General features: G+C 49.3%; 1 protein-coding gene across 1 annotated transcript in view; it reads right to left on the bottom strand.

Annotated features, from left to right (window-relative positions):
* IGFBP2 (insulin like growth factor binding protein 2) overlaps nt 1–25,815 on the bottom strand; it is a 563,251-nt gene that overhangs the window by 103,932 nt on the left and 433,504 nt on the right. Inside the window, exon 3 of the mRNA XM_069616811.1 lies at nt 1,517–1,666. Within this exon, the coding sequence (XP_069472912.1) occupies nt 1,517–1,666 (150 nt within the window). The remainder of the gene's footprint in view (nt 1–1,516; nt 1,667–25,815) is intronic.

Raw genomic sequence — 25,815 nt, 5'->3', positions numbered from 1 at the left:
CAGATGAGTGATAGCATGCGGGTGCACTTGGGACTACTAAAAGGGTTGCAGCAGTGCGGATCAGGACCCAGGAGGGGCTGAAGCTGACCAACACTCACATGCCTCGCCGAGGACCTAAAGAGGCGAGCAGAGAGCTCCTTTGCACAGTAGGTGCAATCAAACAGGCTCTAAGCCAATCAGAGCGCAGGGGAGGGATGGGAGGCAGGAAACCAGCAAGCCGAGGATGAGGGATAGCATACGGGTTCACAGGGGGCTACTAAAATGGCCGCAGCAGAGCGGATCAGGACCCAGGAGGGTCTGAAGCTGACCAACACTCACCTGCCTCGCTGGGGTCCTAGAGTGTCGAGCAGGGAGCTCCTTTGCACAGTAGGTGCAATCAAACAGGCTCTAAGCCAATCAGAGGGCAGGGGAGGGATGGGAGGGGTGGGAGGGGGAACCAGCAAGCCGAGGATGAGGGATAGCATACGGGTGCACAGGGGGCCTGGGGCTACTAAAATGCCTGCAGCAGAGCAGATCAGGACCCAGAAAAATCAAAAACGTCATCCCCGCTGCAGGACTACCAGACCGTAGTGCAGGCCCTTGTGGTCTTGCACATCGATGGGGGAAATGCTCTCCTGACAGGGCTCCCAGCTACTCACTTGGCTCCCCTAAAAGCAGTCCACCACACTGCGTCTTATTATGGAAGCACGGAAATTTGACTGAATTACAGCCATCCTACGTGAACTACATTGGCTTCCACTCCAAGCCAGGACACTGTTCAAGACTGCATGTATCATCTACAAAGCAGCCACGAGTAGCACACCAGCGTATCTGGTGGCTAAGCTCAACATATATGGTGACACACGCTCCTCGCGCAGCAAATCGCCCAACCGGCTTGAATCACAACTCATCCGCAATGAGAGGACCCGCAAACAATCCTTCTCTTGTGATGCACCCACCCTCTGGAACTCGATCCTGGTGTCAGCTCGGAATGCTCCCACTATTCTCCAAGTTGGCAAAACTTTAAAAACACAGCTCTTTCAACAACACCTGGCAAAAGACCAATTACAATGAACGTACAGACCTCCCAGTACTGCACTACTGTTAAAAGATGGCAACCCAATTGCCGGTCACCCACACTCCGTACAGTTTTCCGGTGCTCGAGCTAGGTCTGCACTTTAGACCATAAAATAAAAATAAAATAAATCATTGCATTACATGTTCTCCCATGTGGTACACCTGTTACAACATCATCACACCCTCTGTCAGCCATTTAAAGCATTTACCTGTTTTCATACTATTTAGAGCAGACTATGTCAGTAAGGCCGTTACTGCCCTTACTGACAAGCAGTACTGATCACACAAACCTTATGGTCTGGTTTATTCTAACTGTGGTGACATCTGGGAGCTTCAGGGACCTACACTGAGCAAATGGATATGTTATTTGAAATGTAAATGCAGACATCACAATCGAAAAACATACTTCTGGGGCGATGACACAGACAGATTAGGTACTGCAAACAAAGCATGCACTCACCTGTTTCATATTGTAGAGGCCACTTTTGTCACAATTGGGGATCTGCAGCATGTATAGGTGCTCCAGTGGAAGGGAGCCAAGCTCATCAGGAAGATGATGCATGGTGATTATGCGTTCCAAGGACTGGTCCAGCTGTTGTTGACACAGGGTCTGCGAAAACATGGGAAACAAATATGAAAATGATGCTGTAGAACCTTTTCCCATAGGCAAGGGACGGTTAACACATGCTAGAAATGTTCCTTTTCAGATTTGGCTATTAGGTGGCACTAAAGTGTCACCTATCAGCCGAAACTATTGCATTAGAGTACAGCTAGGGAGAAATGGAATATGAGGGCGGGCACAAAGCTTATAAGTGTTGTTTGGTTATTTACCCACTCATTGACTGCCCATGGCCATGCTAATCCCTATGGCTATTCCCACCGACCTTCTGCCCCTCCCCAGCCAAAACACATCCTCCTGGGTCTCTTTGTGCCTTTTCAAGCCTTATCATCAAACTTGGTGCTTAAAGTATTTGTATTTGTATTTTATTTATTTATATAGCGCACCAGGCCCAAGGGCAACCGGGCACATATCTTGGCAACTAAGTACATCACAATAATAGTTACAGATAAACAGAGACAACAATGCACAGGATATACAAAATGGTAAAATAACAATATAAAGGTGTGCGCAATATATACAGTAATATTATACATAGTATACAGTATGATGTGCATCAATATTTACAGTTAGCATAATCTTGAATACATATGCTAAGTAGGTGATGACCAAAAAGTCCTAAATGGCATTAGGCTTGTGTGGTGGATAACCACAGTTTCGTTTTTTGTTTCAATAGGGTTGGAGAATGTTCGGATCTAATGGTTAATGGAATGGAGTTCCATAATTTGGAGGCAAGGACTGGGAAGCTAGTACCCCCAGCTCTCTGCAGTTTATATCTAGGGATGGTCAGGCAGTGTGCTTGAGCCGATCTAAGTAGCCGGGTAGGTGAATAGTGAGAGAAGCGGGAGGCAAGATAGATGGGGGCCTGGTTGTTCAGACATTTGTGTGTGAGTGTGAGAGATTTCAGAGAAATTCTTTGTGATACTGAAAGCCAGTGTAGGCTTCTCCTAGTCTCAGAGATGTGTGCCGATCTGGCAATGTTTAGGGCAGCTCTGGTGGCGTTATTTTGGTTAACCTGTAATTTGTTAAGGTTACGTTGGTTGGTCCCAAAATATAAGGCATTGCAGTAGCCCAGTTTGGACATAACCAATGTCCTGGCCAAGATAGTGCAGTTCTGTGTGGTTAGGAAGGGGCGGCATGCTGTGATAAGCTTACATGTGTAAGCAGATGCCGAGACAACAGCATTTGTTTGTCTGTTAAGTGATAAGGTGGACTCTATGTAGATTCCTAGTGTTTTAGTGTCAGTGGAAACTTTGATAGAGTTACCATCAATGTTGAACGTTTTAAAGGAGGGGTCAAGTCTATTCAATCGGTGTTGAGAGCCCAGGATGAGGAGCTATGTCTTGTCATCGTTGAGACAAAGCTCATGCTGGGCCATCCAGGCTTGGATGACTTGATAGATGTCGTTCAGGGCTTTAGAGTCCACCAAGTAGTCGCCTGTGATTGGAATGAGTATCTGGGTGTCATCGGTGTAGTTGGTGTAGGTGACACCCAGATAGTCAAGTATACTGAATAGAGGTTTAGTAAAAACGTTATAAAGCGTTGGTAAAACGCAAGAGCGTTGCAGCACCCCGCAGAGCACAGGTGTAGGTTCTGCTGTTGCGGTGGGCGAGAAAACCCTCATCTGTCTGTTATCCAAGAAGGAATTGATCCACTTGGTGGCTTTTTCAGAGAAGTGAGCTGCTAGTTTCAAGTGGCGGCAGAGGATTTGATGATTGACCAGATCAATTGCTGCTGATAAATCGAGGAGTAATAATAAGGCCATTTTACCATTGTCTTTTAGGTCCTCAATTTGAGTTTTAAGATCTAGTAAGGCCGTTTCCGTCCCGTGCCTGGATCGGAAACCAGATTGTCTTGTGCCAAGAAGAGTGTTATTTTCTAGATACTTCTGAATCTGTAAATACGCAGCCCTGTCCAAAATTTTCAATAAGAATGGGGCCGTGGTGATTGGCCTGTAATTAGTGGGGATACTAGGATCCACCGTAGGTTTTTTTTAACAATGGGATGACCCATGCGTCCTTAAAGATATCAGGAACAATGCCCAAATGAAATGAGGCATTGATAAAGGCGGTAATGAAGGGGGCAAGTTATTGTGCCGATTCCTTGATGATGGGGGTGGGACAGGAGTCGCCCTGACAGTTGGACGGTTTCAGTTTACTAATGATGCTTTCTATCTCAGTGATGGTAAGTGGAGCAAAGCTAAATGGGGTGTGTGAAGGTATGGAGGTTTTAGGTTTATTAGTCATGAGTTTAGTTTGGAGGGAAGTTTGAAGGTAGTTATGTTTAGCATTGATTTTGCACTGTAATGTGGCTATATTGTTGAGGAGAGCTTTTTGTATATTCTCGCACCATGTGCTGTCCTTACTGCACATATCGGGGGTGGCAGAAGGGGTTTCTAGTTCTTTAAGAATTTTAAATAGCTCCTTCTTATTAGATTCAGCTTGAGAGATACGTTGGTTGTACGTCTCTTTTTTAGCTTGTAAAATTGCTTCCTTGTAGTTGAGTATTGCAAGGATGAGGTTATCTTTATTAGCCTTGCAAGGATGGCTTTTCCAAAGTGCTTCGGCATTCTGTTTTTCTTTGCGTAATGTTCTAAGATGTGGAGTAAACCAGGAATTAAGATGGTCACGCTGTTTAGGTTTCCTGATTTTGAGAGGTGCTATGGTATTGATAGCTTTGAGCAAGGTTTGGTTGAATGTGCCTACCAAAACTGTTGGGTCATCATGCGAGAGGGCACGATTATTCTTATTATTAAGAATTGGCAGGATGAGAGGGAGGAGTTTGTCCTTGGTAATGTCCTTTTTGTTTCTTGTAGGGATGGATGGCGCAATATTAGGTTTGGTGCGTGGTTCATTGGCTGGTATGTTAAAGATGATGATGTGGTGGTCTGACCAGGAACATGGGTCGTTGGAGGCGATATGCGTATTGCAATTTAAGTCGGCGATCCAATCGATTGTCCTCCCTTTGGAGTGGGTGGGTTTGAGAATGCGATGAGAGAATCCTAGGTTTGAAATATTGCTTGCAATCTCTTCGGTGTGGGAGTTATTGGGATCTAGTAGGCCGAGATTGAGGTCACCAAGAAGTAGAACTTGCGAGTTAGGTTTGGTGTTGTCGGCAAGGATGGTTGTGATGTCATTTGAAAATGTGGCGAGTGGGCCCGGGGGCCTGTAGATGAGGTGCAGGGTGGCTGTGTTATTGTGAGATAGAGAGAGTTTGACTGAGACAGAACTGAATTGTGTGTTGGGAGTCAATCTCATATTGATGTCTTTGTGAATAAATGCAACGCCGCCACCTTTGGAAGAGGTTGGAGTTGCGGTCACTTCTGATAATGGAATATCCATTAGGGATGGCTAGTGCCAGTAGAGGACCTGAGGCTGCGTGAAGCCATGTTTCCGTAATGGCAATAAAACCAAGGCCGGGAGGGATCTAGCATTGATGAGAGCGCCCTTCACCTCGTTTTTGGGTGATGTCTTGAGGTTGTCGGGTTGTGCCTGGGCCGTCTGGGTTTGGTTGGTGTTTGTTCGCTGGTGGGTGGCATGCTGGAATTTGGGTATGTGGAGGAATCTAGTTCTTAGTCTGAGTTTCTCAGATGTAGCGGGCAAGGTTGGTTGGGTGTGGGTTTAGTTGCGAAGTGCTGAAGCCATAGGGCGGGCGAGTTGAGGTAAGGATTAGTGGAGTCAGGAAGGTTAGGATGTGGTGAGAAGCAGTGTTTAGGTGTGGCAGGTGAGATGGGTGTAAAGGTGTGGTGAGCCAGTAGTTTGGTGACCAGGTTCAATGTTGGAGGCATGGTGGTGGGGTAATGGGCGTGAGACTCTGGTGTGGTGTGAGGTGGTGGATGGAAGGTGTGAGTCAAGGGAGTGGCCAAGACCCACAGTACAAGGAGGTGATGGGCTGCCAGGAAATGCAGCAGCATAGCTAGATCCAAATGTAATGAAGGTTGCTAGTTCTGTACTAGGAGAGATAGGCGTGGTAGTATTTCTAGGTCCTGAGTAGCACGTTAGCTAGTACTATACATGCACATACTATGCCGCATAGTTGGTAGAAGACATCTCAAAGGCATATACACACTTGGCTGGGTACACGTAATAGTAACGTTGGTGGGTCAACATAGAATGTTTGGAATAGTAGACAGTGATACTAGCACAAGTTGCTACGGTAGTTTTGTGAGACGCGGTCGTGCCAGTGCACGGATCTATTAATGCAGGGTAGAAGTACAATACATTATGCATGGAGTAATAGTACAAGGCAAGTCCGGGTTTACGTGGTACATTGTTCAGACAGTGCAGCTAATGGCGCAAGAGGACTAGCGTATTTAGCATTTTAAGCGGCGACTGTAATTCAGAATGAGCAGGCAGCATAATCTTACAGGTAAGTAACATACATGCAGGCTAATAACGTGCAATAATGGATCTACTACAATGCATATTAGGGATACAGCAGGTACTCAGGTATCATACATATGGGCACCCGCATTGGCGCCATTGCTTTGAAAATTCGTGGTGTTAAGTGTTTTAGGGACCGGGTCTGGGTGCTTGCATTGTGATTAGTTAAAAGTGCAGGCAGACTCTTACCCGAAGTTTATGGTAGTTCAAGGGTTGCAGTGAAGGATAGTAGATGGCTGCAGTGGTTCCGTTACAAGTCAACGGTAGGAAGGATAAGAGGCAGTGTCCCGCACCGCACTGCCGGTGCAGACAGGTGCAGACAGGAAATGGCCTTGTTCCTTATGGGCCTTTGTCTGGGTGGGCCGGCTTCCGCCTCCGGCTTGCCGTGCGGGCTTAGAGCTCCTCGCACAGCGGTTGCTAGGCAACCAAAGGTAAACAACTATTGCTGGAGCAGGGCGGCGGCCATCTTATGGATCAGGCTCGTCGGCTCCGTCTCCTCGTGGTGGATGGGGGATAATGAGCGCTTCATGCAGCGCTGGCCTCTGGTGCAGGGTAAAGGCAGCACCAAAGGATTATGCCACAAGGGGCAGATCACAGGATCAAAGCTCTGTGTGCTGGAGCGTTTGAGCAGACCTGCAGGGCTGAAGTCAAGCTGCCCCAGCAGCACACGATCTCCGTCGGCAGCACAGTGCTGCTGGATGGTGCAGGGCTCCTGCCCTGGAGGAATGAGTGCAGCTGTAGGTGCAGACAGGAAATGGCCTTGTTCCTTGTGGGCCTTTGTCTGGGTGGCCCGACTTCCGCCTCCGGCTCACCGTGCAGGCTTAGAGCTCCTCACACAGCAGTTGCTAGGCAACCAAAGGTAAACAACTATTGCTGGAGCAGGGTGGCGGCCATCTTATGGATCAGGGTCGTCGGCTCCGTCTCCTCGTGGTGGATGGGGGATGATGAGTGATTCATGCAGTGCTGGCCTCTGGTGCAGGGTAAAGGCAGCACCAAAGGATCATGCCACAGGGGGCAAATCACAGGATCAAAGCTCCGTGTGCTGGAGCGTGTGAGCAGAGCTATCTGGGCTGAAGTCCAGCTGCCCCTGCAGCACACGATCTCCGTCGGCAGCACAGTACTGCTGGATGGTGCAGGGCTCCTGCCCTGGAGGAATGAGTGCAGCTGTAGGTGCAGCCAGGAAATGGCCCTGTTCCTTGTGGGCCTTTGTCTGGGTGGGCCAGCTTCCGCCTCCATGCCTTACCAAAGCCGACGTCTGAGAGTTAATGACTTAATTGGAGCTGTATGCACGTTACTTGCATAATAAAAATGTCTTAAATACGTCTGCCTCAGTCACTCAATTTAGAAGCACTATTGCATCCCCAATTTTCCAGCCGTAACCCAATCCAGGCCAGTCTTCATGGACACCACCATTCTCCAGGCCCGCTGGATTGGGAGAGATGCTGCACTTGCCAAATACAATTGCTTTGACAGGAGATTGGCTACACCCTGAGTTCATAGATAACTAAGGGACGTAGACACCAGAGTGGATTTTATAGGGATCGTAACAGGGACCCTTCTTTATTTATAAAACCAACTATTATTTTTAAACCACATTTCCTATACCTTCCTAACATATCCCTGGCATGAGTACCAACTTAATGGGAATCTGCTACGCCAGCTCACCCTTCCTTGGAGGGATATCAGGGACCCTTAGGGTGAGTCTGACACAACATACCCCTTCCCTAACGTCATGTACCACCCACATGGAGTGGGAGGCCAGAGGATGGCCTCTATGGGTGGTCCCATCTCGCTAGGCTGCCTCAGCCAGGCCACACGTCCTCCAGGTATATCCCACACCAGGTTCCCTCCCCTCTACCCCCCCTTGTCCTATAACAATAACAGCCTACACCTACGGAGTACCTTCTGGGTTGTCTGTGGTGGCTGTACTGCCGGAGCTTGCGGGGCTGGCTGAGAACATGGGGCCTGTCTCTTCGTGATATCTGTGGCCTGGGCCCACTTTTACGGTTTCTTCTAGGTAACCCATTCACCACATGGGGCCACCCATGAGCGCTGCACAGCCTGCTCTGTAAACAAATGGTTCCTGGGCAGCCCCCTGCACGCGCCTTTGTCAATCATCAGGGTGGGCGGGGCCTGATAGGCTGGGGGCCCACTTGCATCACCGCTGCAGCCACGGCCTATTTGAAATCTTTGGGACAGCTTGTTGGCATGGGGGCCGCCCAACTCATCACCACGGCCACCATATTAGTTTCAGGCGACGTCCCCTGAGCCGTGGGGGCGCTGTTGTAATTTCTGCTGTGCCTAGCTCCACTTTGGCTTTAGGGGGCATCCCCATGGCAACGGGGATGCTGCTGCTCTCACCGCTGCTTTTACGCAGCTCTTCTTGGCCCGTACCTATTGCAATGTGTCTCTTGACGCAAGGGGCACAACGCTGGACTTCACTCGGGCTTCTTCGAACGGCAGCCCAGGGATGTCGTTCACCCAGGCTGCCCGACGGAGCAGCCCAGGACTTTGCCACATTGCACTATTAACCAGGGTTACTGGCGAGCCAGCCCGGGACTTTCCTTCACTGCTCTGCCATCCGCCCCTTGCGGGCACCCATACCTGGGGTCTGCAAAATTAGCTGCTACCGCAAGCACGTGGACGTCCACATCCACTGCAACAGACACGGCTTGGGAGGACTCTGACGTCCATGCCCTCGCAGTGAAGAAGACAAAGACGTGCATGGTTGCATTCTCCGTGGATGCCATGACACTGCATGCATTGTGTTGCTATTCATCTTTTTCAGTTGGTTACATTTGTGTGGCCTTCCTTTGGTCTATAATGTTTTTGTCCTTTTCAATGCATACAAAAACATTTCCTTAGTGTCTGTGGTTAGGCTTGATGGTTAAAGCTATTTACTAAGGACAGAACCGTCTCACAAGCATCCAAAAATTGTCCCAAATGCCCCATCCCATGAAAAAAGAGGAAGAAATCAAATTGATTCCCTTCCATCTGCAACGCAAATAATCCAAATAAAATCTATGTATTGCTCCCTTCTGTGAGATGTGGCCTAATCCAAATAAAATCTATGTATTGCTCCCTTCTGTGAGATGTGGCCTAACATGAAAACACAAAACTGCCAAATTCTGTCAACGTTTTCACAGTTCTTGCTGATGAACTATGCCGCCCCGCTGTCGCTAAAAAGGGCATTCTGCTGCCTTTGCACCTGTCCGCGTCTATAACCCAGTATTGCATATTTAAAATGCAAGGCCACCCTTGTAGGAAACACGTGCTGTAGCGCAGCGCCTGCAATGCACAACGTTGATCAAGCTTCTTAAAATACACCCGAGACCCTGTGCTGCCAACAGGTACAGATGCAACAACAGCGCTCCGAAATCCAATTGGGCGCCAACCAAAGTGAACGCCACGTAGCTAAAAGGCCAATAGGTGCTGCTCGCTTAACGAACCGGAACTCGAGGCCCATTTATCAAGTAGACCGCCACAACAGCAGCTTGGAATTATACGAAAAACAAAAGGAACTGCAGAGGTACACTCAGGGATGCGTCTTATGGCCTCATTAAGAGTTATTTAGAGTTTTACCACATAGTTGCATTTTCGTTACTTCGTGGGATAACATGAGTGTCTCGGGAGAATTGGTAGTCTACCACCTACTAGCGGTAAACACTATATGGCCTCATTTAGAGTTTGACAGTGTGGTATAAAAGGAACCTTTACAAAGTTACCGCCACTTTTTACCACCCCAAATTCATAATATACAAAGAAAACTTGGTAAAAGCCTTCTAGTTTTGTGAAGGGTAAATGTCTTCCACACAAAACCATTACTGCATGTAGTAATTACCACGTGTGGTAATATGCAGTCCCCAGGGAGTCCAAGGGACTCCAAAATGGGAAATAATTGAAGGGTCTGATCATGAGGCCCCTCCCCATTACCACACGCTTACTGCATGTAGTCACAGTATCTGAGTTTGCAAATGCCGCCACACTCGCAATGAGTCCCTAGATCAGGCTTGTCCAACCTTTTTGAATGTGGGGCCGAAGCATGAACTTTTTTTCACCCGGTGGGCCGGCGAGCCAAAAGTCAACACCCTCAACCAAAGCAGTATATTCAAAATCGATGGTGTGTGACCTTTGACACAATAGCATCACTGGCAGTGATAGCCATGCAGTCCCAAAGATAGCTTTTGGTGCCAGGGACAGTGATCAAAGGTTAGTTTCTTGTGATTTCTTCCACTTGTGTGTACGCGTTGATATTTTTCTGAAACAGTGGGGGCGACCGAGCGTAGCGACCGAGCTATAACGATCTAGGGAGGCTTTGGGGGGTTCCCCCCCAAGATTTTTTTCCAAATATGGGGCTGAAATGGTGCATTGTACAGCAGGACAAGTGACCAAAAAGCCATAAGTTTACAACCAGTTCTAAAGGGGAACATGTACATTCCATGTCACCAACAGCAGACAAGAACATTGTAGAACACAACACATTTTAATGATCAATGTGTCCACAGTGTAAGACAGCACTGTCACTGATGTAACACATTGGCATGCTGGTTGTACCCAAAATATGCCTTTGTAGCAATATGTCATAGGTGACTGGTCGAGGGGGCACCAGAGGCAGTAACAGTCCTCTGCCGCGGCCCAGAAATAAAATTACTCGGGTCCACGGACCCGACAAATATTGTACACATTCCTGCAAGAATGGATCACCATATGTATCAATCATATCTTTGGGTATAGATCCATATTGTCAAATTAGTATGAGTGGCAGCAGACGTCCAAGGCCAAATGATAATGTTACTGTATATAGCACTTACACTAAAGCTCTTTTTTATAGAACAAATATGCATACAATATCCCCCAACCTGTGTTGGTACTCATTTATCGACCTAAGAAGGATGAAAGGCTGAGATGGCCTGGCTGGGATTCTAACATGCAGATCACACACACAGCGCAGCATTGGACTCTCAACCCACTGAGCTATCATCGGGTCTGTGGACCCGATTTAATTTATTTATTTCTGTAATGTTGGTCAGACCCAACATTGCGGAAATAAATAAATTAATCGGTTCCACGGACCCGACAAACAGTGAACACATTTCCTACAAGAATGGATCACCATAAGTATCAATAATATCTTTGGGTATAGATCCATACTGTCAAATTACTATGAGTGGCAGCAGACGTCCAAGGCCAAATTATATGTTACTGTATATAGCACTTACACTAAAGCTCTTTTTTATAGAACAAATATGCATACAATATCCCCCAACCTGTGTTGGTACTCATTTATCGAACTAAGAAGGATGAAAGGCTGAGATGGCCTGTCTGGGATTCGAACATGCAGATCACACACACAGCGCAGCATTGGACGCGCAACCCACTGAGCTATCATATTGGCTATGTTTGTCGGCAGTAACAGTGCTCAGCCACGCACGGCCCGGTTTATTTATTTATTTATTCAATGTTTGTCGGGTCCGTGGACCCGATTAATTAATTTATTTCCGGGTCCATGGACCCGACAAACATCGAACAAATAAATAAATAAACCAGGCCGTGGCCTGTTACTGCCTCTGGTGCCCCCTGGAAGGGGGCACCAGAGGCAGTAACAGTCCCCTTGCCACGGCACAGAATTCAGGTCCACGGACCCGACAAACATTGTGGCAAAACAAAAACCGGGCCTGTAACTGCCTCTGGTGCCCCCCGTCCCCAGGGGGGCACCAGAGGCAGTAACAGTTCTCAGCCACGCACGGCCCGGTTTATTTATTTATTTATTCAATGTCTGTCGGGTCAGTGGACCCGATTAATTTATTTATTTCCGCAATGTTGGTCTGCCAAAATTGCGGAAATAAATAAATTAATCGGGTCCACGGACCCGACAAACATAGAACAAATACATAAATAAACTGGTACGTCGCCTGTTACTGCCTCTGGTGCCCCTTCCACGGGGGCACCAGAGGCAGTAACAGTGCTCTGCCACTCACGGCCCGGTTTATTTATTTATTTATTTATTCAATGTTTGTCGGGTCCGTGTACCCGATTAATTTATTTATTTCCGCATTGTTGGTCGGGCCCAACATTGCAGAAATAAATAAATTAATCGGGTCCACGGACCCGACAGACATTGAACAAATAAATAAATAAACTGGGCCGTGGCCTGCAAAAAAAAAAATAAAAACAGAAAGAAAAGAAAACGTACCAGGCCTCGCTCGGTCACAGGCGTGATGCTGGGGCTGGGCTGGGCCGGGCCGCTGGCACGTATACCTTACCTTCACTCCACCCATATGTGATTTCCATTGGCTGAGAAACAGCCAATGGAAATACTGTGACCATGCAAGGTTTTCCTTTTTTTTTTTTACTATGACGTACCTTGCATGGCAGCAGTATTTCCATTGGCTGTTTCTCAGCCAATGGAAATCACAACCCATGCCGGCTTGGTCCTTTGAGATTTCCTTTCATTGTCTATACAGCCTCGCGGGCCACATGAAATGGCTCTGAGGGCCGCATTGTGGCCCGCGGGCCGTATGTTGGACAACCTTGCCCTAGATTCTATGGCAAGACAGGCGGCTTCAATTATGCATTACATTCTTTACTCTGAAACCACAGCAGCAAAGAAAAACATTTACAAACAAAAAAGTTTCAATAACAGAACTAAATAGAGTTCAATGTCAATGCAAGGAGGACTCCCCAATCCATCATGGAGGACAGGTCATGCCCTGCAGGAGACCAATGAGCAGGGACCCGCCTCTATAAATGTCCTTTACTCTAAACCCAACTCCTCTTTCTTTGCTGCTGACACCACAGCTAAGTCACTACTTTTAGTTGTGCTTTGCATGACATGTTGTGTATTATGTTACATAGGTTATGTTATATTATGTACAGTGTTTATAGTACATGACTACTGTTTCTTTTGTAAACAGTTGCGTGCTGCCACCGCCGCTTTATTATGTGGGTTTTTCTCTCATTTTGTGTATTTACCCAATGCGCGCAGGCCTGTCAAAAGCTCTGACTTCAGGCCTGACGTGCGTGGGTTTGATGTGCTCTAGCAGCGCTGGTGTCTCCCAGACTACATGCGCGGGGAAGCTTTAGCTTCAACCTGACACGTGTGAACCTGTGGGTGGCGCTGAGCGGCCCTCTCGTTCCGAGCGGCCTGCTTGCTCTGCGCCCTCCGTGTGTGTGGGCCCATGTAGGAGCACCGGCCCGCCCGCTACATGTCGCGTGTGTGCTACTATTTTGTGATTTTGTGCCTGCCCACTCCTTCCCTAACGCGCGCGGGGCTCTTGGAAGTGTTTGCTTCAGGCCCGTCGTGCATGGGGGGGGAATTTTACGATATATAATGTTATATGCATTGTGTTATATATATTATTATATATTATATATTTATAATATATTTATTGTCTTATATTTTATTTTAACTGTTTTAATACACTTTGGCATATATCTTTATAGCATACATGCAGCCCTCAGTAAAAAATTGCTATTTTTCTTTATCTCCTGGCAAAAGTAACAGTGATCCCAATGTTTCCTATGGGCAATGCAAGTCGCCCGTTTTCCCTGGGAAAATCTCTCTCCCAAGAGTGTTGGGATGTTGGCATGTATGATTTGGGTCATGGTCTCTCTGGTTTCAAGTGAGACAGGTATACCTTCCACCCTACCCCAAGTCAAGCTTGTCAGAAGCTTTTGCTTCTAAGTGGGGGGAGGGTGGGTTTCATCAGTATGGTGGGAAGATAGCTTAGAGGCTACGCACCTGCCTTGAAAGCAAGATGACACCGACCACACAGCTTGATCTTGGGACCTTGCTTAGAAACCTATGGTTATTAAGTGTGTTCTATATAACATTGATATACAGTTAAGATTTGGCACCGCTAGTTCGCCTTGTGATAGGCGTACCGTGGCCTGCTCGGCTTCAGGCGTTGCCTGAATTATGGTGCGAGGTTACCTCTCGTGTGCTGCTCGGTGCCACACCCTACTAGGGTGAGCAGCTTGGATATGCGCTTGCGCAGCATGTTTCCCTCTGTTACGGCGAAAGTAGGAGTCATGTGTTAGAGGGGCGTTAACCCTTACCTTCTGGTTTTGCGGTTATACTGAGTGCAAACAATGGAACTTTCATTTTATTTCCTTCTAATAAAAGGAGAAGGTTGTTATAAACACATGTGAGGGTCCTACCTGCCTACCCAGCCATTTGTGCCGCAGACAGTCCTCATTGGATGCTGCTTGGTCAAAACATTTTTTCTTCACAAACACCCTGTAGGTTAGTTAAGTTAGGTACAGGACAACTCAGTCCGTCCACTTCCTTTAGTAATACCTTCCCCTCTTACCCCACGCCCCTCCCAGGGTAAAGGGTCAGGAAAGTGAGTTGGGTGAGTTCCGACAGTCCTGTCCTTTTTTCTCTTTGGGTCTAATAGCTGCTAGAGAAACTTGGGTCTCCCCCCTTTTTTTCCTTGGTTCTCGTTGCTAGGGGTGGGGGGGTTATACATTGTCATCCTTCTTTCTTAAAAAGGTGGCCCTCATTCCAGGTATTGACCACTTCATGGTATCCTTTGGTCGTAAGCAAAGGGACGCATCTCAAAAACGAGGGTGGATACGTTCTGGAGGAATGGTCAAGGCAGATTATTGGAGGTGTGTGGTCCTCTCACCTGGACTTTTGGAACTGGCTAATAGCCTGTTGAGGTGCAAGTCCTGCCGGACTGGTTTTGGAATCGGGTTTTCCTGCTCGGCATCACAAGCACATTCTTTTTTACAGAATAGTTTAAGTCCTTTTTTATGTGACTCCCCTCAGGGGAATAGAGCCTGCTCCTTTGGTGGTTTTCCCCAGGGATCTACCCATTTCCAGCAATGCGTGTCAATAGGAGCACCCAATTACTCCTCTGCTCGAGGAGTACTAACAATTCTACCCTGAAAGAAGTTTCGGCTCCATTGGAGGGGGCGTGCCGGTAGGGGTGTTAATTATCTGCTATTCTGTTATCCGTTAGGGCTACCAATTGGAAACCAATGTATCACATTAACAGTTTTAATTCAAAGGATACTCTCACCTCAGCAGACTGAATAATTCCATGGAAGGCCAATGCTGAAAGCAAAGATCACCCCGACCAACGTACCACTCCCTGCTCGGAAACAAAACCCTGAGAAGGAGTACGCGCCCGTCAGGGAAACCCTCTGGCGTAGAAAACCCTGGTCGAAAGTGTATCCCGGTGACTTGAAAGCGGCGTGAAGACAGCGTCACCTGAGGTGATGGAGGTTCAAACTCGGGAGAACAAGTTACTTTCTTACCTGGTAACGTTCTTTCGATGGGATGGTCCGACGACGTATTCCATATCTATGATATCTATGACATGTAATCACCACAGCTGTGCTGCTTCGGAAACTTTTCCGGCGTCTGCGTCCTGCGTCGATGACGTCGATGCGCCGCCGTCGAGGACCTCCTCCGACGTCCGACGTCATCCGATGTGATAAGTAGGACGCACGACGCCCGTAGCCTCAGTTGTAGTTTTTTCCCCCAGAACGTGTGACCTAAGTCAACTGCCAGTCAGACACAAAGCCTTGCGGAACGTAAGCTGCAATCGCAAAAGAAATTCTGCAGCGGGGAAGGCAGGGTGGGAGCGATATGGAATACGTCGTCGGACCATCCCATCGAAAGAACGTTACCAGGTAAGAAAGTAACTTGTTCTTCGAGGGGATTGGGTCCTCCGACGTATTCCATATCTATGACAGACTCCCAAAGCAGTACCAAAACAAGGAGGAGGGAAAGAATTTAGAAACAAAATTTAGAATAGCCAATCAAATAGCAGAGCAAAGGACCGCCTTGCCAAATGCCAGATCCTGCCCTCGGATGGAATCGAGGGAATAATGCCGTACAAATGTGTGTACTGAAGCCCAGGTGGCTGCATCGCAGATGTTGCGAATAGGAACACCCCTCTGCAGGGCAGTAGATGCAGCCACACCCCTGGTAGAATGGGCCCGCAAGCCAGCCGGTGGGTCCTTACCCGCCAAACGGTAACACTCCGAGATGGCCAAAATAATCCAGCGGGACAAAGTCTGTTTCGTCACAGCTTGCCCCAAACGCTTTCCAGCGTAACCAATAAAGAGCTGATCGTCCACTCTGACCCGGGACATGCGAGAAACATAAAAGCTTAAAGCTCTCCTAGGATCAAGCCTATGGAGCCTCTCCTCTTCCTTACCAGGATGCGGAGGAGGATAGAAAGCCGGAAGAACAACCTTCTGGGCCAAATGAAATTCCGACACTACCTTCGGAAGAAAAGAAGGACGAACACGAAGGACAACCCTGTCCTTGTGAAATACAGTGAAGGGTGGCTTAACTGAAAGTGCCTGTAACTCACTCACTCTGCGAGCGGAAGTAACCGCAACTAAAAACACAGTTTTCAAAGTTAACAGCCTCAAAGGGCAAGAATGTAAAGGCTCAAACGGAGCACCCATAAGGAACCGAAGTACAAGGTTTAAATCCCAACCGGGCACCAGGAAAGGAGCCGGAGGGAACACATTAGTGAGCCCTTTGAGAAACTGTGAAATTAAAGGGATTCTAAAGTAAGAACATTCTTCAGAAGAGCGCTTAAAGATAGACAGCGCCGCCAGGTAACCTTTAATAGTACCCACTTGCAAGCCCCTGTGGGCCAAAGAAAGCAAAAAGGACAGAACCATGGGGATGTCGCAAGCAAAAGGATCCACATTCTGAACTCTGCACCAGTCGCAGAACTTACGCCAACGGCAACGGTACAGAGACTTTGTTGCCGGCCTACGGGCCGAAAGCAACACCTCCATCACGTCTTCAGGGAGGTCCCAATCCCGATACCTCAACCTTTCAGAAGCCAAGCGTGAAGGTTGAGGGACCTGACCTCTGGATGGAGAACCTGACCCCCCTCCCGTGAGAGCAGATCGTCTCGGTAGGGAAGACGACGCGGAGGGCAGATGGACAAGTCCAGAAGGTCCGGGTACCACGTCCTCCGAGCCCACGCCGGAGCAATGAGGATCATCCGGGAACCGAACTTCCGTAACCTCCGCAGCACTTGCGGGATGACGGGGACTGGAGGAAACGCGTACAGCAGCGGGAACGACCACTCCACCACGAACGCGTCTCCTAAGGCTCCTTTTGGAGGAAATTCCCGCGAGCAAAACCTTTCGCACTTCCGGTTGACACTGGAGGCGAAGAGATCCACTTGAGGGGTCCCCCAAAGGCCGAAGATCTCCAGGAGAATCTCCTGAGCCAACTCCCACTCGTGAGAGATCGCGCTCTGCCTGCTCAGAGCGTCCGCCGTCACGTTTTCCTCTCCGGCCAGATGAACTGCCGAGATCGAAACTTCCTGCTGGATGGCCCAGAACTCGAGCTGCATCGCCTCCCTGCACAGAGGAAGTGACCCTGCCCCCCCCTTTTTGTTGAGGTAGTGCATGGCCACCGTGTTGTCCGTCAGGATCAGGACATTCTTCCCTCGCACAGTCGGCAGAAAAGCCTTCAGGGCTAGCCTGACGGCCCTCAGCTCCAACAGATTGATATGGAGTCTGGACTCCGACGGAGACCAACGACCGCTGACTGTCAGCCCGTTGGCATGAGCTCCCCATCCCGTGAGGGATGCATCCGTCACGATCGTCACCTCCGGCCAGGGTAGCCAAAATGGAGCCCACCTCATCAAGTTGCCTTCGACGGCCCACCACAGAAGGTCCCGGGCGACCGAGGGCGGCACCTGAATCGGGTCCGACATCCTGCCGGAGGACTGCGACCATTGCGTCTTGAGTGCCCACTGCAAAGATCTCATCCGCAGGCGAGCCTCTGGCACCAGAAGAATGCAGGATGCCATGAGGCCGAGCAACCTCAAGAACTCGAATGCCGGGAGCGTCTGGGCACGCTGAAACTTGTGCACCATCTGCTGAATGTGAAGAGCCCTCACCTGGGGAGGAAAACACTGCCCCAGGGAAGTGTCGAGCACTGCTCCGATGTACTGGAGCCGCTGTGTTGGCGTCAAATGGGACTTCTTTAAATTGAGGGAGAAGCCCAGCCTGTGAAGGGAGTGGCAGGTGACGGAGAGATGATCCAGGACCTGCTCGGGAGAGCTCCCCCTGATCAACCAATCGTCCAGGTAGGGGTAGACGTGAATCCCCCCTTGCCTGAGATGCGCTGCCACCACCACCATGAGCTTGGTGAAAACCCTCGGGGCGGAGGTCAATCCGAACGGCAGGACCCGAAACTGAAAGTGCGAGTCGCCAACCGCGAACCTCAGGTACTTCTTGTGCTTGGGATGGATCGGCACATGGAAGTAAGCATCCTTGAGGTCGAGTGACACCAACCAGTCCTGAAGCTGAAGGGCCTGGAGGACTTGAGAGAGAGTGACCATCTTGAACTTGTCCTTCCTGAGGAGTTTGTTCAAACCGCGCAAGTCCATGATGGGTCTCAATCCTCCGTCTTTCTTGGAAATCAAAAAATAAGGGGAGTACCATCCCTTGTTCCTCTCCGCTACAGGCACCAGTTCTATGGCGCCTTTCTCCAGCAGGGCTTGAATTTCCTGCGCAAGGAGCGGATCCGGACTCTGTAAAGAGAGGTTCCCCGGTGGATTGTCGCGAGGCCTGTGCCGGAAAGGAAGACAGTAGCCGTGGGTTATGATCTCCAGAACCCACACATCTGAAGTAATGGCATGCCACTCTACAAGATGCTGCGCCAGCCTTCCCCCAACCGGCGAACCATGGGACATGGCCTCATGACTGAGCAGGAGCGGCTGCGGCGTTACCTGAGGGCAAAGAGGCAACTGCCCGAGCGGCCTTGGCACCACGGGTACCCTGTCGTCCACCTCTGGTACCCCTGCGTTGGCCTCTTTGACTGCCAGCTCCTCTCGCTCTACTGAAGGATGAGTAATAGCGAAAGGAACCACCCCTCCACTGCTGTCCCCTAGGACGAAAAGGCGGAGGTTGGCGAACTGCAGCGCCCAACGACTTCGCTGCAGCTTTGGAGGTCTGCAACCTCTCAAGGCTCTCGTCAGCCTTGCTGCCAAAAAGGTGTTCACCATCAAAGGGCATGTTGAGGAGCCGGGACTGCACATCAGGAGCAAACCCCGACTTCCGCAACCACGCAAACCTGCGTATCACGGTGCTCGCCGCCATGGACCTACTGACGCATTCAGCCAAGTCCAAACCCGACTGAACGGACTCACACATGGCATCCTTACCATCCTGGACCATAGCAAGGAAACCATCCCGTTCGTCCCCTTCGGGAATATGTTCAGCCGCTAACGCAACACAGTTCCACAGAGTGTGCGTGAAACGTGACAAGGCACAAATGGAGTTGGCCGCCTGAAGCGCCATACCACCAGAAGAAAACACTTTCTTCGCCCAGCCATCAAAACGTTTGTCGTCCCTATCAGGAGGGATGGTAGGGTACGACGCCTGCTTTGCCGGGGCCGTGGCCGCCTGCACCACCAAACTCTCCGGAGTGGGGTGCCTGGTCAAGTAGCAGGGGTCGCTACTGGCTGGGCGGTATTTTCGCGACATGGATCTGCCCACTGCCGGGAGACTCTCCGGAGCAGGCCAAGCCGCCGCCACCCTTCTCTGTAAAGCCATATGGAACGGCAGTACCGGGTCAGTTGGGGGACCAACATCAAGGATGTCCGTCAGATCATCCTGCACAAACTCCCCTGGGGGAGCAGACCATCCCAGATACTCAGAAACCCTAGCCATAAGGCGCCGGTAGGAGGAATCGGCATGGGAACCAGGCTCAGGTCGACAAAACTCCACCTCCGGAGAGGTGTCCAGTCCACTGGCATCATGCAGTGACTGCCTCAAATCGGCAAACTGACTGTGACCCGAGACAAGATCATCCGGCACCTGACTAGGCACCAGGCCATCAGAATCTTCATCCGCCTCCGAAATATAATCCAGTCGGCGAAAAGAAGGCACCCGAGAGTGCTTGCTCTTAACCAGAGCCTTCCTAGGGGGTTCACCCGTGACACGGGGCACCTCCGACACGAAAGGCGTCGATGGCGTCGAGCGAATCGGCGCCGACGTCGAGAAAACCGGCAACGGCGCCGAGAGGATCGGCGTCGACGTCGAGGAAATCGGCGTCGACGTCAGATGCAGCGCCTCCAGTACCGGCGGCGTCGACACAGCCCTCGAAGCCGGAGCCCCGAGCGTGTCCCTCGACGACCGGATCGTCGACGGCGTCGACGACTTCCTCGAAGCCGAAGCCTCGAGAAAGCCTGTCGACGCCCTCGACGCCTCCGACGTCGATGTCTTCCTCGAAGACTTCACAGGTACACACGGTCTCGAGCGCGTCGAGGACCGGGACCTGGACCGGGTACGTCGAGAACGAGCCTCCTTGTCCGAACGGGACCTCTCCCGTGACTCGTGCCGACCACTCTTGCGAGCGGTGACTCTCGACCTCTCACTGCCGACCCCACGCGGGGGCGCGGACGGCTGAGTACCCTGCGACTCAAGAATCGCCAACATTTTCTTCCCGAAGGAAGCCCATTCCTCCGGCGTCGCACGGCTGGTGGGATAACCGACGGGCCGGGCAGAGTCCTCGGAAGAGGACCTGGAAGGCGACCGGTGTCGGCGCTTCCGAGAATGCCTCGAAGAGGCCGAGGAGTGGCGAGACCGACTCCTAGAAGAAGACCGACGAGACTTCCGACGATGACGCGGAGAGTCACCCCTCGAATCATCCGTCGAAAGCCCCGCCGACTTCGACTTCCGGGGCTTGGACACCCGACCTACCGACAATTTCTTCTTACGTTCGCGTAAGGCCTTGGACGTAAGCGACTGGCAGTCGATACAGTCATCCGTGTCGTGGGCCTCCCCGAGGCACCAGAGGCAGGCGTCGTGCGAGTCAGTCACCGACATCTTGGACCCACACTCCCCGCACTTCTTGAAGCCCGGACGCGGGGTTGCAGACGAAGTGGAAGACATCTTCGAAGGATAACAAACGAACAGGTTCGAAGAACCAGAAAGAACAGAACTCCAAAGAGTCGAGGCTAGAACCGAGAAACACGAAGCAACACGTTCGCGGAAAAAACGGAACTGAGGCTACGGGCGTCGTGCGTCCTACTTATCACATCGGATGACGTCGGACGTCGGAGGAGGTCCTCGACGGCGGCGCATCGACGTCATCGACGCAGGACGCAGACGCCGGAAAAGTTTCCGAAGCAGCACAGCTGTGGTGATTACATGTCATAGATATCATAGATATGGAATACGTCGGAGGACCCAATCCCCTCGAAAGGGTTCTTCTGGAGAGGATGACAATAGAGAGAGGTAAGAGGGAGGAAGGAGGTAAATATGGCAATTAGAAGGTAAGTAACCATAGGACATCCCCTAACCTTTGAACCAGTCGAGTCTTGAATCCCTGGAGAGAAGCCGCAGAGGCGGGAGCCACATAGGACTTGAAAGCAAGAATCCTGTCAAAGAGAGAAAGGTAAGTGAAACTCTAGGAGTGGGAGGCTACAAAGCCCGGAAGGATACTTAGAATATATATCAGACGGGAACTTAATATTACCCGGGAAATGGTAGCGAAATGACCAAGAAACTGAATCGGGATACGAGATGCGGGTAGCAGCCCGATGGATCGGGTACACTTCGAAAGCTGATGAAAGAATCTGGGAGATAGGTAATAGGCAAAGTTAGTTTAAGCTAAAGACAGGTAGAATCAAAGGGAAATTGGAACTGTCGGGTCTAGTAGCGAACTCACGGAGCATCAGCTAGAACAGTAGCGACACGAAGAGTTGACAACTTTGTGATGTATAAGGGATCACGTGACCTGTACGCTGCGCTTCTGGCGTACGTGAAAAGGCTGGAACGCTGCATTTGGAACTGTGAGCATTGCGATCCGCCATCTTGAAATCACCGCTCCGAATGAAGCCACAGAGTCGGTTCCGGGACCATAAAGACCACTTCTTCATATGTGTAACAGTATGCCCCCTTCTCCTGGGAGGCGACCCCGGCTTTCCGAGATGTAATCTAAAGAACCGTTGAACCAGTCGGGGTGCGTGAACCCCTGAAGCTGGGTCCCAAATCCGTTTGGCCGGAGAATACCCCTTCCAGTCCACAAGAAACTGTAATTTCCCTCTGTGATATCGGGAGTCACAGATGCTGGCGACTTCATATTCTGGGCCAGTATCCGTCGAAATTGGAGGTGGAGGAGAATTGTCCGACCGATGAAATCGGTCTTGAACAGCAATCTTGATCTGGGACAGATGGAATACAGGATGTATCCGAGACCAGGATGTGGGCAGCTCGAGCTTAACCGCAGCTGAACCCACCAACGACCAAATCTTGAAAGGACCAAAATACCTTGGGGAGAGTTTAGAGGGAACCAGATGACGGGGAAGAAAGCGAGAAGCCAACCAAACAGATTCTCCCGATTTCAACTGGGGGATGTCTCGGCGATGTCTATCTGCCATCATTTTGGCTCTATCCTGGGCAGCTTGCAAGGAAATCCTTGCAAGTCTATGGCCTTCCTCGATCTCAGATATGAGGCCATCTACTCCTGGGTAGCATGAAGAGGAGCTGGTAACAGAAAGTACAAATGAGGGGTGAAATCTGTAAGAACAGTGAAAAGGACTAGTGTGAAGTGCCGAGTGTCAAGCATTATTGTAGGTAAATTCAGCAAACGGGAATAACTCAACCCAATTGTCCTAGGCAGCCTATACAAAACACCGAAAATAACTTTCCAGTATTTGATTAAGGCGCTCAGTCTGTCCGTTAGTCTGTGGATGATATCTAGAACTAAGCGCCCTCCTGATCCCCAGGACCCAACATACTCTTTCCCAGAATCTTGATGTGTATTGAGGGCCTCGATCAGAAACCACAGTATCTGGTAAACCGTATTTGGAAAAGATTTCCGAAATAAAGATCTTAGCCATTCCTTCAGCTTCTGGTAGTTTGGTTAAGGGAGTGAAGTGGGCTAGTTTAGTCAAGTAATCTATCGCGACCATTATAGTAGTCTTGTTATGTGAAGAGGGAAGATCCACTATAAAGTCAGTAGAGATCACCTGCCAAGGCTTATCTGGAATTGGCATCCGGGTGAGTAATCCCAGAGGGGGAGTCCTAGGATTTTTGGATTGGGAGCACACGCTACATGCCATTACATAATCCTGTACATCCGTGTGAATCTTGGGCCACCAAAAGTGTTGTTGTACCAAATCTAATGTGCCTTGAACACCTCGATGATCGGCAGCTCGAGAGTCGTGACACATCCTTAACACTTCTAGATGTAGTTCCAATGTGGGCACCAAGACCTGGGACTTGTTAAAGTAGTAAGAATCGTTCTGGACAAGGTGGTGAGCGGAAGCGATCTCTCTGCAGAATGCTTGATTAGTCTTGGATGCGGTCTTTAATTCTTGTAGAAAATCGGTAATGACTGCGATAAATTTGGCTTTGGGAAATAAGGGTTCAGGACTGAAATGAGAGATGAAAAGTCTTTACGAGAGAGGGCATCAGCCCTTAGGTTTTGTTTTCCATGAAGGAAGGTGAATTCGATCCGAAATGGTAGAAAGAAATATGCCCAAAGCGCTTGTCGACTATTAGTCGTGTGAGCATTCAGTAAGACCTTGAGATTTTGATGGTCTGTGCATACTTCGACAGGAAAGGAGGATCCTAATAATAAGTGTCTCCACTCCTCAGAGGCCCTCTTTATTGCCAATAATTCTTTCTTGAGCACAGAATAGTTCTGCTCAGAGGCATTAAAGGTTTTAGACAGATAAGCGACTGGTCTTTCATCTCCCTGATCCGTGCGCTGTAGCAGAACCGCCCCCAATGCATGATGCGAGGCATCAGTTTTGCTTAGTCTGGTCTGGAGGTATCAAAATGGATGCAGAAGTGAACATGGTTTTGAGGGTCTGAAAGGCATGATTGGTGGAATCGTTCCATATGCTCGGGATTCCTTTTTTTAGGAGTCGAGTAAGAGGCAATATTATCTCTGAAAAACAAGGAATGAATTTTCTATAGAAATTGGCGAATCCTAAAAATCGTTGAATCTCCTTCACTTTAGATGGTCTTGGCCATTCGACCACAGCGAAGACCTTTTTCGGAATCAAGGAAATACCTTGTGGTGACATCACAAACCATAGGTAGGTCACCTGTCTTTGATGGAATTCACATTTGGAGGCTTTACAGTAAAGCTGGTTCTTCTGTAGGCGGTCAAGTACGGTAATTACATGCCCGATATGCTCCTCTTGGGTGGAGGAGTATATTAAGATGTCATCCAAATAGATGATAACAAAATGGAACAGGATATCAGAAAAAAGATGGTCCAGAAAGCGCTGGAACACCGCAGGAGCATTGACCAAACCAAAGGGCATTAAATGGTACTCGTAGTGGACGAATGGTGTTCTGAACGCGATTTTCCACTCGTCTCCAGGGCCAATGCGGATGAGATGGTAAGCCCCGCGGAGGTCTAATTTTGTGTAGAATGAGGCTCCTCGAACAGCTTCAAGGATGTCCGGGATGAACGGCATAGGATACTTATCTGCCACCGTAATTTTATTGATCCCTCGATAGTCAATACACGGTCGGAGTTCATTTGTATCTTTTTTTGGAATGAAGAAGAGTGAAGCTCCAGCGGGAGATACCGATTTGGTTATGAGTCCGTTCCGTAAATTGGCTTGGAGGTGTTCTTTGAGGACTTCTTTTTCTCTTTGAGAAAGCACATATATTCTCCCAAAGGGAATGGGTTTATCAGGAAGTAGTTCAATATGACAGTCATCTCTCATATGAGGTGGTAGTGTCGGGAACTCAGGATTGGAAAACACAGACCGGTATTTTTGCTAGCATTCTGGGATAACCTCCAAGTGATTTATGGTGGAAACTAAAACAGATTTTGAATTTTCAGTCGGGATGTGCATGCCTACAGACTCATGAGACAAGCAATGGTTAACACAATATTCAGAGCCAAGGAAAAGAGTGCCTGCAGACCAGTTAATAAAAGGGTTGTGTCTCCTCAACTATGGAAGACCCAAGATGAGGGGAAAATGTGCCGCTTTGATTAAATCAAAGACTATGGATTCCTTGTGTGTGGCAATCTGGCAAATAACAGGTTCTGTCTGTTCACGGATCGGACCCGAGCTTAACGGATGGCCATTGACTCCTTGAATAGGAGTGATCATAGCTTTGGGTATACAATGTATCCCATGTTTATTTGCCCACTGATCATCTACAAAATTTTCTGCCGCTCCACAGTCGATTAGTGCAGGTATGCCTTGTAAGACATGTTTGGGCAAGACAATGATAATAGCAATAACGACCATATTCTGAGTAGAAGCTGCAGTGTCCAGATTTAAACTAACTCGCTTTGGGAAATCAGATTCATGAGTCCCTACCGTTGTTCCCCTTGCGGTAGGGCTTTGGAGTTTCCCGACCCCATAGCCTCGACCCCATAGCCTGAGTGCGTCGGGGAGGGACCAGGAGGCAGTCTCTTAACACATGAGATGAGGATCCGCAATACATGCACAAGCCTAAGGCTTTTCTTCTCTCCTTCTCAGCAGCGGATAATGGTCCTCTAACTGTCCCGACTTGCATAGGTTCATCAGTTACCACTGGCTTACTCGTTAAAGAATGATACTCGAGTTGGGTTCGAACCCCTCTATTTCTTTTCTATTTATGTGATCCTTCGTGTAAGCGGTAATCGATCTTCATGACGAGAGTTATCATATCAGCTAGATTGGCCGGACAGGGAACTTTCGCAACCTCATCCTTTAGATCGTCTGACAGTCCCCGCCTAAATAATGTGAGCAACCCGTCATCAGGCCACCCTAACTCGGAGGAAAGCTGCTTGAAGAG

Source organism: Ambystoma mexicanum, chromosome 9 (genome assembly GCF_040938575.1).
Source record: "Ambystoma mexicanum isolate Mex_15411 chromosome 9, UKY_AmexF1_1, whole genome shotgun sequence".
Lineage (NCBI taxonomy): Eukaryota > Metazoa > Chordata > Amphibia > Caudata > Ambystomatidae > Ambystoma > Ambystoma mexicanum.
This window is presented reverse-complemented; position numbering and strand designations above follow the sequence as displayed.